This window comes from Dermochelys coriacea, chromosome 4 (genome assembly GCF_009764565.3).
Source record: "Dermochelys coriacea isolate rDerCor1 chromosome 4, rDerCor1.pri.v4, whole genome shotgun sequence".
Classification (NCBI taxonomy): domain Eukaryota; kingdom Metazoa; phylum Chordata; order Testudines; family Dermochelyidae; genus Dermochelys; species Dermochelys coriacea.
This window is the reverse complement of record NC_050071.1, coordinates 122009785-122023199: the sequence shown is the minus strand read 5'-3', so window position 1 is coordinate 122023199 and position 13415 is coordinate 122009785. Positions and strand designations below refer to the sequence as shown.

The 13415-nt window shown below is 38.2% G+C and overlaps 1 protein-coding gene across 4 annotated transcripts in view; it reads right to left on the bottom strand.

Moving 5' to 3' along the window:
- SORCS2 (sortilin related VPS10 domain containing receptor 2) overlaps positions 1-13415 on the bottom strand; it is an 847342-nt gene that overhangs the window by 18652 nt on the left and 815275 nt on the right. For all 4 annotated transcript variants that reach the window (XM_038400342.2, XM_043512489.1, XM_038400346.2 and 1 more), the window contains exons 19-23: positions 12129-12315; positions 7594-7727; positions 5106-5229; positions 3054-3166; positions 1074-1199 (exon numbers count right to left, since the gene is read on the bottom strand). In XM_038400342.2, the coding sequence (XP_038256270.1) occupies positions 1074-1199; positions 3054-3166; positions 5106-5229; positions 7594-7727; positions 12129-12315 (684 nt within the window). The remainder of the gene's footprint in view (positions 1-1073; positions 1200-3053; positions 3167-5105; positions 5230-7593; positions 7728-12128; positions 12316-13415) is intronic.

Below are 13415 nucleotides of genomic sequence, written 5' to 3'. Positions count from 1 at the left end.
TTGGGCCTGCCTACCAGTAGACACACTCTGGCTAGATGGATATTGTGGCCTATTCTCTGAAACTTATTATTTGTAACATATTCCCCTCCTGAACTAGTCTCTTAAAAACTAATGGTTTCTTAAATGATAACTCCTTTTAACTGATAATGCTTGAAACTCAAAAGCTGGACATTCATTTTATGGAACAAAGACATAATGTCATACATTATAGATCAGAGGTAGAGCCAGTGGACAAATTTTGATTTTCTACTGAACTAGGACCCCTTCCCACTGAGCAGATTTCACTTGGAAATGGGAGATAGGGGAAAATCTCATATTTGAGCTTTGTCCTGTTGCACTTAAACTCTTTGCTCCTGTTGCCTCAGTACCTGAATAAGCTTCCTGACCATTAGGACAGAAACCACCGGCTCTTCATGTAATAGGCCAAATCCTAAAGTCTTGAGTCAGTAGGATCTGAGGTCTAATGTATTTTTTAAGTCAGTGAGGAGGATTCTTCTCCTCTAATCAAAAATGTTAATGTTCTAAATATGTGGTTTCCACAGGTTTGTACTCCTGATTAGAGAATTTTAATTTACTGGATCATTATAGACCAATATGTGTTATCACTTTAGTTGCTGATGTAACAACAGACAAATATTAGCCATCCCTGAGGAATATTTTGATACCAGTTAGAGCTGGATTGTGAAAATGGCCACAGCTCAGAGTACAAGCTGGTATAGAGACACTCTGGAGGAGCTTGGAGAGGAATGCAGGGACTGCAGCATATTCCCCACCGCATGCCATCCCACATTATAGGCTGGACTAGAGGAGGAGGCAAGACCATGGCCTGCTCTCTTCCTGTTGCCTTTGAGGTAGATTCCATCCCAGGGTGCACAGGAAAGGAGCAGGCACCGCACCCTACTAAAGACAAGGACCGCAATTGCTGCTAGCCCTTACGTAGGTCACGCCAAGAAGAAGTAGGGTGGATGACATTGAGGTGTGTAAGGCCTAACAATGATGCCAGTAGGAGTATTGCCACTGATTTCAATGGGATGAAGCTTTGGCCCTAATTAGACACAGATTGGTCTGGCAACCTTATCACTAGTTACACTTCTCTTCCGCTTTGGCTGGTTTGCTGGAAGCAGCACAAGCAAATCAGCAGTTGTGGGCAGACCAGGTTTCACCACAGTCACCAGTGTTTCTTCAGGGATATTAGTTTCCTGCAGAGACAAAGACATGCAAAGATTTACAGGCCTGTATGCTATACTAACTTTATACTGTCAGTATTATACAAAAAATAAATAAAATATGTAGCTACTTTCACATATGGTCTTCTGGATCTGGTCTTTGACGTTAAGATTTTTAATATGTAGAGAGAATTCTATGGAAGTCACTGGAAGCCAGAAAGCTGCACATAACCTTACATTAATTAGCAGAGATTTGAAAAGCTCTTTGAAAATTAGAAGTGTTATCACACACATCAAAGAGCTCTAATGGGTATCATGGGAAAGAGTGAACTGAAGCCGAAGTGGTTTGCAGGTTTACCACAACTGTGCAGTGAGCATGTAATCTTCCAAGATAAAATGTTTAAAAAGCGCCTAAGTGTCTTAGAAGTACAAGTTCCATTTTCAAAAGTGACTTAGACACTTAGGTGCCTAAATCTCATTGAAATTCTGTAGGACTTTGGCTTCTAAATGCCACCATCACTTTTGAAAACGTTACCATTTGTCACAAATTCTTCTGTTGTGTGATATATATATATATATATATATATATATATAGGATGGCTGTTGTGAGATTTTAATGAAAAGAACTGGTCAAATCTCATAGTCCTTAGGTCAAATGAACAGTCTCTGAAAATCCATATAATTGTATCTAACCTTTTGTATATGATTTTTTAAAAGTTAAGATGTGGAGCCAATTTGATTCGGGGGGGTGGGGAGAGAAGAAGAGAAGACACTAATCAGGCAGATGTACATTATGGAATGGGTAGAAGTTGATATGTGTGATAGGGAGTTCCATTAATTTGGCATTTAGTAGGTGTTGGGGTTATAAACTGGGGTGAAACAGGTGTAAAATAGAAGGTCAGAATCCTGATCTGGTTTATATTGGTGCAAATTCATTGTAAGGCCACTGATTTCACTGGGGGCCCTTTGACAATATGGCTCTGTGTTTCCTTGGTGATAACTATTTCTATAAATATTTACTTCTGGGGTCATAACTTACTGATATGCTCCTCGACAGAATTCAGTATGTGCTTATCTCTGGCAGTGTGTGCACCTGAATATTATCGCTCAAGTGTTCCCTACCTTAACGGCATTACTCTTTATCCATGTTACAATGCTGGTATGTGAAGTTTGATTTAAGTAATCTACAGGACAATTCAGGATTCAGACCTGAGCAGTGCTTAATTTGTAATGAAAGAGGTGCCAGGGCTCAAGTAGGTGCCGAGACTCAAGCAATTTTTTTATGTTCATAACTGATGTGGCAAGCCCAGAGGTACCGGGGCTATGAACTGCTAATCCTAGAGGTGCTGGGACTGAGCCCTAGCAAGCTCTAGCATAAATGATCCCTGAATTTGAATCTATGTCTCATCCATACCTGCAATCAACATAAAGTGGCTACAGCAAATTAATTCCTTACATATTTTCTGTAATTTTCAGAGTTACACATGCAAAGCTGTAATTTATTTAAAAAAAAAATCAAAGACTAGGTGTTGTATATTATAGTACCCTTTGTGTAACCCCTAACTACATCACATTCATGTTACATTCTTTCCCCCAAGGTCAACAGTATTGGCTAATATTTCCACCTGGCCCCAAAATCCTTGAGAGGAGTATTTATTGTTAATTCCCAATTAGCCTGTGTTGGAAAGAAACTGACAGTATTGAAATAATGTAATCTATGGCCTGTATGCACAAGTGACACTGGTCTCAAACTGCTTCTAAATGTCACTCATGGGGATAGTTTTATTGTTCTTCTCTGCCTAGTCTTTTCTAAATGGGGAGGCATTAACTTAACCTTCAACTTTATGACTGGAGAAGAAGCAGTTTATGAGCAAACTGAGAGAGCACCTTTGCAAGAAGTCGTGTTACTACCAGGCCTATGTCTTCCCTCCACTCTGGTATGTTGGGGTTGTACATGTCCAGATGTTTAGTAAACTTTAGAGAAAGGACTTGAAAATGATCTGGAAACAGGAAAAGAAACATTTTTGAATAATTCAAAGAGAATTGGGGAAAAACAGTTTTGTAGAAAATAGTAACTCTGGAAAAAAGCTCTGTTAGCATTATTAATTATTATTATTTTTATTATTATTATTACTATTTGTATTTTTAGAAGCTCTTACAAGACCCATTTGCAGGCCAGGACCCCATTGTGCTAGGTGCTGTACTAAAACAGAATAAAAGACAGTTCCTGCCCCAAGGAGTTTACAATCTAACATTATTTCCCTCACATTATTCGATAGCATGGACCAATACTAGATTTTTGTATTCTCTCCACTTTCCCAGCATCTTATGTCTAAATATTTCTAGCCACCGATCAAAGACAACATGGAAAATGTTAAGTCAAATTTCATATACTCCACGGATAATTATCTTTCCGGTCATTTTTCATTAAGATATCACACCACACATAAAGCTGTGGTTTCTTTTGTTTTTAATGGGCATGATTCTATGGACTTGATTCTTACTGAAACATAAACATCTGGCTCTTGCCCATTGCATGGTCCTGCCAAATAAATACTTCTTTATGTTTTCTATAGTCTAGCTGTGAATATATGAACAGAAATGGTATGGCAATGGCTAACTACTGCATTGTTTAAAAGAATAAATAAGCTACACTCCCAACATTTCTATGAATATAATCCAAAAATAACTAAAATACTAGAAATTGACAGTTCCTTAGTAAAAAGGACTCTATTTTTTCCTTTCTCCTTACAGACTCCTTGGAAGCATACCTGAAGAACCTAATGCAAAGCAGAGAAAGAGATCCTGTGGAATGCATGAATGATCCAAACATGATCTCTTGGGCAGTTTAGACAGAATCATATTTTTATATTTATTTTTTCTAAGGATTTCTTTATTTTCCTCAACCCCATTGCCCCATTGGTCTTTGACTCAGGATTTGCCAATACTAACAGCAGCTGCAGTAGTGAAAAGTAAGAAGCATGATAGGCTTACAAGCCATGCTAATGGGGTTATATTTTTAAAGCTTTCTAAAAAGCTGATGGGTTTATAAATGGTATCACAGGTATTCATGAAATCCATTTGTTCCAGGGTAAGAGGTTTATAAAGACTCTATTTAGCTTGAATTCTGGTGTTTACCATTATGTTATATTAAAAAGCATATTACAAGCAAAAAGGGCAGAGTCTGTTTGGAATATTAGGACAATAGCTAAGTATGTGTCCCCAAGATATATGAAGGCTTTTAGCTCTCCATATTTGCAAGCCTTAGCAAAGTAAGACTTGTTAGACATCCCTGATACCCAGATTTGACAGCAGATATACAAGTTAAATATTTCCTCTTCCTTCTTACATTTTTCATGGTACATCAGGCCTCGTCAGCACATTACTTGACACAGCAAAATACACTGTGATACAATGCGGCACATTAGCTAAAAGGTCATTTGACATTTTTCAGCAGCTCTTTCTAATCCAAACTCCTAGAGAAATGCCCAAATCGTTAAGCAAAAAGATGTTATCACAACAAGCAAATTCTTTCATGTTTTTTATTATAAAAGTATGTCCCCCACTGAACTTCTTTTCCCTCACGTTATTCGTTCTGTAGTAAGATCAATAGAATGACTAAAAATATTATAAAAACATATAAGTTCCACAGTATCCTACAGATATGGCCCAAAATGCTGCTTTAACACAACAGTTATCTGTTGTGCTTTGGAAAAACATGGTAGCATTTTCTATAAGGGATTCAGGTCAAATTCTTCCTTAGCCTCTCTCTGTTCATTTCAATGGAGTTTCATTAGAGATCAGTTTAGTGTATTAAGTTTAGAAGTTTAACATGGCATTGGATAAAATTTCACAATAGGATCTGGTCTCTAAGGGCAATTGTAAAGTACATGCAATGGACCAAAAAAAAAATACAACGAGGGAGTAAAATTATCTCACCAAAAACTCGGACAATCTTGGAATCCTGCAGCATGGAGTTCCCACAGGAGGCCTGCACTGTAACTCTCACCTCACCTATCTCAGCAAATCTTGTCACCAAAAAACTGTCCAAAGTGAGAAGTGGCTAAAAAAGAAGGAAAATTAAAAAAAGAATGTTAGGAAGAATTATGAAAGAAGCTTTACTGTGTGAAGGACTAGTGATGGAAATATATTGGAAGGATCAAATAACAGATTGATTTTTTTCTGTGATTTTAATCAGTGGTTAACCACGTCAGCAAATTCCAATTTTCTACCACCAGGTATGCTTGGTGTTATGTTGGATACCTATGTATCCAACATTACCTATGTTGGATACTTGAAAACTAAAATAGTCCTTCATTCAGAAAATGCATATAAAATATACTTAAACAGTGTTCAAAATCTAGTGTTTGACTTTGGAGTTACAAAGTTTAGGGACACACTTTTTTAAAGACTGAGCAAATCCTCCTTCTAATATAACTGACAGACTATTAGGGTTTGATCCAAAGCCCACTGAAATGACTGTAAAGATTCCCATTGACATCACTGGGTTCTGGGTCAGGCCCTCAGTGCATAGGCCTTTCCCCTCTACACACCTGAGTTCAGATTCTATCATCAGTTACAATTAAATTAATTTTGTGGCCTGACTTTAGTGCCCGATCCATACAGGTGCGCTATTGCACTTCTGCAATTCCTAAAGATGTCAAAAGGGACCTGAGGTGCTCTGTACCATGCAGAATTAGGTGCTTAGTCCATATCTGTGCACATCACAGATCCACCACACAATATCACCTGATTTGCATTCCGGGCTCAAGACCGGTACATGGTGCTTGTCTGAACTATTCCTCCCTCAGGCAGTAATCTTAGTCTCTCTCTTATGAGCACTATATTGCGCTCAAACATTTACAAATAATTATTTTAAAAGATAATTAGCCCAAATGAACAGAAAAGAATAATCCTGTCCCAGTAGAAATATTTAGATTTGTAATGTTTTATGATCCATGTATCTAACCTATCTACCCACCTATGACCATAATTATGGTATATGAGCACCTTTTTTGTCTTCTTCCTTTTTAGACTTAACTTCATCCCTCTGTAATAAACTGTAAAGAATATAACATCACAGAAACAGCCTTAGTCAGCAATATATATTTCTGTGCAGTATTTCAATTCCCATCTCTACTAATGATCACATAAATAGAAGCTATCAAAATTCACTGATGCCACAATCCCAAATGCGTTACATCACAGTTTCCTTAAAGGTGGTGAATTGCAATATAATTAAAAAACGAGGAGTACTTGTGGCACCTTAGAGACTAATAAATTTATCTGGGCATAAGCTTTCGTGGGCTAAAATCCACTTAGAAATTTGTTAGTCTCTAAGGTACCACAAGTACTCCTTGTTTTTTTTGCTGATTCAGACTAACATGGCTACCACTCTGAAACCTGCAATATAATTGTGACTCCATAAAGGAAATGGTCTGGAGAAGTAGCCTGATTCTAAATGAGAAATTTCCATTTATACATAAGTAGCAATAATGGACACCACAGAGGTTGTGCTAAATGGAGCCCTTATCCTCTGAAGTTTGTTGGCACTGTAATAAAGAAAAATGAACGCTGAAGCATATGCTATGGGACTGTCCAACAGTCAGGCGGACATAAGAGTGAAAATGGTGCTTGATTTCAGCTGAGAATTATACCTTAGGTTATGTACCTACTATGCTGGGTTTAACTCCACCACCAACACTTTGGTTCTTGAAGGCTGCAATGATTATCAAGTGTGTGATTTTACAAAAATGGAGGAGTAGGTTTATGCCCAAAATAGAGCACTGGTATTTGAACCTGTCTGAGTAAGCAGCGAAAGAAAGAACAGCCTATTGATGTGGAGAGCAATGATATGAATTGAAAAAAACTGGACTCTGTTTCTTGATACATTTGGATAAGGAATTCTGAGATGGCTCAAATAATGCCAGACTTCTGTTATACCTGAGGTCTCCTCCTTCTCTTTTCTGCCTATTTGTATGTGTCTTTTTATGATGATGATGATTGATTATTACCACCACCCTAACATCTTATGTCTGTGTTATTGTCTGATTTTTCAGCTTTGACAAACAATAAAGGTGCTTAAACTAAAGGTGCTATGGGATATCCTGTGAAATGTGTGGTACTTGATAACATATGCAAACTGCAAGTCATTTATATTTTTGTATTTTTGTTTGTTTATGAAAATAAAAAAAAATGAATCACAAAAATAGCAATAATGGGAAAGGAACAATAAAGAAAATTCATGATCATTTAATGGGGTTTAAATAACATCTAATAGATGGTATAACATACTGTTTGAAACAGAAGGTATTCTGCAAAATGTCATGTATACTAGGAGAGTATTTTCCTGAAAGCAATAGGTGTTAGACATAATCCTTACTGAAGAGAGGCTGGAAAAAAATCTCCAGTGAAATCTTGTGTGTACCTGAAGATTGTTTCCTATCCACCAGTAGAAGACTGTCAAGTTAGGGTTCTTGGGCAATACGATGGCTGTCAAATTCATCTCCTGGTTTCTTCCAATGACTGGAACCACTTCTAGATGTAAAGCCTGCAGTGGAGCTGAATAGAGTTCCAAAAAGGCCATTAATCAAGAATCCATCAATTTATTGAATGCCTCTGGTTTTTCTCTTGTTCAGCAATTCTGCAGCAGTCTCACCTGCACAGAACAAGGTCCTGAATTTACTTTTCTCCCTCCCTGTTTTGTGCATGCATCAATGAAAAGAGCTGAAGGTATGTCATGGACATGTTAATTAAACAAAGAAGATCACAAATAAAAATCCAGAACAATGTGATTTATTGGTGCACCTGCATGAGTCTCTCTTGTGCAAGTCTGAGATAGAAGATCATAAGTAAATTTAGCCCAATTGAAAAAAAAAAAGATGGAAAGGAAAATAATCAAAGATAAAATTGATGGAAATTCTACCAGGCCTCTGATATTTTTAAGGCAAAATCTGAGAAGAATGATGCTGACTGTTCATTTTCATTACGAAGTATCAGCGGTCAGGCTAATATTCAGCATAATATCCAATGAATACATACTTTAAAAATCTGACTATTAGAAGCTAATTGGTTTTCAATTTTAAATGTATAACTTCTGTACATTAAACATGTGCTCTTAGAGTAAGTTTGTTCCTTTCTGAAGTTTTACTTATGAGGCTGTACCTGCAGCTATAAGTATTTGCAGGCAGTGTACAAAAACTGCATCACTTTAAAATCTCTGTATCGGGTTTTTACTAGTCTCATTGTATTTTGGTCCATAAAAATATTTACTAAAATAATATTATTTAAAGAAAATCTTTATAGGAGGCATGAGTTATATATAAAAGCCTGGAGGCTTTTAACACTTATTTTTTTACTTATATTGCACCTTCCATTTCAGAAACCCAAAGTGCTTTACAAACTTCATATAAGCCATTATATATAATAAATCCATCCTACCATTTCTCTCTGTACTCTAAACATCTCTTTGTCATTCAGAGCCATTAGCCTCAATCCAGACATCACTCTGAGCCTTTTCTTACCCTCTTTGCACTAATTACATCACTGCCCATTCACGTCCAATTCACACTCACTGTGGGTACGCCTACACTGTAGGTGGGAGGATGCCTACCACCTGGGAGTAGTAGCATGTGCAGACAGTGTCAAGGGCTGGCCCTCAAGTATAAGTCTGCGTGACTCCCTGGATCCATACTCAGGAGGCTAGCACATACCACACCATCCACACTCATTTTTAGAGCACTAGCTCAAGCAAAGCTGGTGAGTCTGTCTACCCATGCTGGGAGGCACACTCCCAGCTTGCAGCATAGACATGCTCTGAGAGATCTCTCCTCCCCGAGAGCAGGTGGCCCATATAACATACACCTACCTCTCTCCACTTCGCAGAGGCCAGATTGTGTGCAATTTTGTTTGAACACGAGAGTCTGTTTTTATTAAACTCTCTCTCAAATGACTCTGAAAACAAGTTTGTGTATTCAACATACTGTGATCTTAAGTGAATGGAGACTTCTTCAATAGTTGTTTTTAGAAGCTGAATTAAAGCATTCCCCTAGCTGCTGAATATCTTGAGGAAAATTCAGGAATGGTAGTAAAATCTCTTAAACTTGGAATGAACCCTTTTTGACTATGTGGATTAAAGCTGTCTGGATCCTCTACAAAAGAAAGACAGAAACTACTTAATTTTGAATTGGGGGGGGGGGGCGGCATCTATAAAATGTCTGGATTATTCAGATTAGCAAACAGGGTCATTGTCTTGATTTTTGGGTGTAAATACATGTTGTTTCAGCCTTCCCAGAGAAAAGTGCCCCTCTGAGCTATGGTTTCACTCTTAGAGAAGGTGGAATTAGCTAGTTATTAGTAATTGTGAGTTCTTTTGATTGTCTGAGTCGCAGCTTCCTCGAATGAATTGGAAGAAGATGTTGCATGTTTTGGGATCACACCACTGAACAGACAGAATGAGAAACAATTACTGATTAGCTGGTTTGCCATACTTTTGTTTGTCCAGACTATAATTTTTGTAAATTTAGTTTTAAAAATATATCTGGTGCTCAATACTAACTAACTCACAAAAACAAATCCCTTTCACATCCACTATAGAGAAGCAACAAAACACAGATCCACGTCATTCCGCAATTCCCTTTATTCTGGTCCAACTTGCTTTTTAAAAGAACTGAGCCTTGCTCTAGCTTCTGGTAAAGTTTACTAGGCAGCTGCAGCATCTTAGCCTCTGGATCAAAGAACCATAATTTTGGTTCATCCTACTATGAAAAGTTTCTTTAAAGATCTGGTGCATATCTGTCCTGCAGTTTGGGACTTTTCCTATTCATGGGGCTTGAGTTTCGTACAGATAAGTTTAATGAATTCTGCCTTTTCCCTTTGTCCCTCAAAACTACATTCCTACTGACTGTTACATCAGGTAAAAAGAATTTTGAGATACTGGTGTTTATGACTTATTCCACTTTCATGATAGTCCACGAAATAAGGTGTTTCTGAGCTCACAACCTAAATTACTCCAGAATTTCCAGATTCCATTTTAATTAGTCCTGGTCATCCTCCTCAAACCTCACAATTTATCAGGACTGCATAAATCTAAAGTAAAATAAAGTATCTACTCACCCTGGACAAGACAAAATACTTTCATAAGACTCCAAGGTTGTTTGTGACATTGGGTAAAAGTTCAATGGGAATACCGAGGGACATATGAGGGGGGAATGGCACTCAAAATCAGTTTAGAGATTATCCTAGTGGATAGACCTTTGTACTCAATCCTAATCAAATTAGTGTTCCAATACCAGATAAAATATAGCATTAATTTTATGCTTGAGAAATACCTCCCCCTCTGCCATTTGTAAATCCACCACATGAAACTCCATTTACATCCTTCACTCATCTCATGATATAGGGGCCAAATCAGAGGGACTTTTTGGGAAGGCAATCCTTCAGCCCTCCTTCAGGGGTTCTTACTGCTTGTCAGCCTCCCAAGAGTGGGACAATTCTCAAGGGAGAAAGTACGCAGCATATATTGCTTCTACAGATCCATACTCACCCACTCTCCTTCCCTGCTTCCGTTTATCAAATCCTCCAGCCTGGCATCTAAGCACCTGACAATTACTGAATTAAACCTGAGAACACTATGCTGTAAGGAAATGTTACTACCGCAAATTTAAAAAAAAAAATAGATACTGAAACTGAGGCACAGAGGTTATGGGCCTAATCCTGCTCCCTGTGCTTTTAATGGGAATTTTGCAATTAATCTGTATGGACGCAAGATAGGGCCCTAACTGGTCACACAGCCAGTCGGGGCAGAGGAAGGAATAGAACCCAGATCTCTTTACTCCCATCATTTGCTAGGCAATGCTGCATCTCAAAGACTCTGGCTAACAGAAGGGAAATATGGGTAGCTAGAGCCACTGTCCATTTCCTGTAGACTTACACTAAACATTCCCATCTCTGCAGAGGCTCCAATGTTTACTGCTTTCTACTTGGTTCCAGGATTCATGATGGAGGCCACCCATCCCACTCCCCAAAGCCTTAAACTAGTACTTGGAGAACACAAGAGAAGTAACTTGCCTTTTTTTGACTATATGATTTGTTTCTGGGGTTCTATTTGACCTATCTAAGAACAGGAGAAGCAACAGCTGTTATGAGTTCTGAAAGGAGAGGAAAATGCAGTTCCAGCAGTGAGCTGCCTGTTATATTTCAATTATGAATTGACTGAGGTACATTAAACCTCTGATGGAGCATGCTATTCCTTGTGCTCTGCTGTTTCTTTTCTTTGAATTCTAGTTGATCGTTTTTATTTTGGTTTTAATTAAAAGAAAAATAAATGGTCTATTTCATGTGGTACTGCACATTCTCACTGCAATATACAGTTCAGTCAATATATACTGGAGCCAACATTTTTAAACTTGGGTTGCTAAAATTAGGCACCTAAATCTAGATTCAGGCATCTTAACTAATGATCTGATTTTCAGAAATGGGGAGCACCTACTGCTCCCACTGATCTGAGACTTCTGAAAATCAGGGAAGAGAAGACATCATCTCTACACCTCTGAAAATCAGGTCACTTACGTAAGTATCTGAATATGTATTTAGGTGGCTAAATTTAACTACCCAAGATTGAAAATGGTACCTGAAACTGTAGAGGGAATTAGTGTCAGAGCTGGGATTAGAACTCAGATACCCTTTCTCCTGCCTTATATGCTCCTGCTATCTAATCACTAGATCATGCTTCACTTTAAAGTAAGGTCTCCCTTTGATTGGTAATACCCTCCCACATTTACAATTATCTGCATTAACCATGTGCAGCAGGTGCACTACTGCATGAGCACATCCAAAGAAATGTATTTTAGTGATAATATCTTCAATATAATTTCTTCTGGAAATCACTACCCCGTAGCTGTTATCAACTTGTTGTGAAGTTGCAAAAGTGAAACCAGAGAAAAACAAAACAGCACAACTTACAATTAACTTGAACAAACACCACTGCCTCCTCATGCCCGGCAACATTCTCAGCCCTGACTGAGATACGGTAAATCCCAGGGTTCTCATAACGGTGCTGAATGGGTTCCCCTGTCATTGTGAGGTTCACATATATTGCCTTAAAGCCATCTCCAAGGTCCACCTGGTACTTGGTGTTTAGAATATCTCCCTAGTAGAAGAAATAGATCAGAGATGTTTTGAATAGCCAAGATTCAAAGAAACAGGACACATTATTATTACTTATTTGTATATGGTAGTGCCTAGGCGCCCCAGCCATGGACCAAGGCCCCATTGTTGTAAGTTTTGTACAAACACAGAAGAGAAAGACAATCCCTACTCCAAAGAGTTAAGGACAAGTAGTGATGTGGGGTGAGAGGGATAGCTCAGTGGTTTGAGCATTGTCCGCTAAACCCAGGATTGTGAGTTCAATCCTTGAGAGGGCCATTTAGGGATCTGGGGCAAAAAATTGGGATTGGTCCTGCTTTGAGCAGGAGATTGGATTAGATGACCACCTGAGGTCCCTTCCAACCCTGATATTCTATGATTCTGTGTGTGTCTATATTAATATTCCCTTATCTGTAACACAGATCCAGTTTAATGAGGATAAAATATTCCAGATTAGTCAACAGGTTGTAACTGCATTATGCTACACTGACTACGCCTCTGGATATGACCAACATGATTTGCAGAGCAATCCCAATCTGTAAGTATTCTTTGACTTTATCTAGGACTCTTAAGTACCGTCCACTGTGCTAGCAAAAACCCAGTTGACGTTAGCATAGTATAGTTAGCACAGTATTACTATGGCTAGCATAGCATTTATACCACCTTAGCCATCTGCTATAATTTATTATTCATTATAGCTCTGCCGAGTGCTCATGAAAATGACACTGTCTTTCTAAAGTCAGGCCTAAAGTATTGGGATGATAAAGATTGACTTCAATGTGCAACTTCATTAAAACAAAAAACATAACCACTTATGACTTTACATTGTCACTAGGCTACACACCATGGATAGTCATGAGAGTGAGTGCAGAACTCAGATTCTCCCATCTGGACAGAGCCACATGACTGGAGCTAAAGGAGACTCTCCATTAGCAGTTAGCAGTACATAGCCTAGGACATGCATCGTAACAATTCTGATTGCATTCAGGAAAGACAGTCGTGCAGCTACTCACCTGACAGTGCATTACAATAATTATATGACTACAAAAGGATTTCAGCCAATCACAGCATTGAAAAAAATCATGTGTTATTGCCTCTCAAATG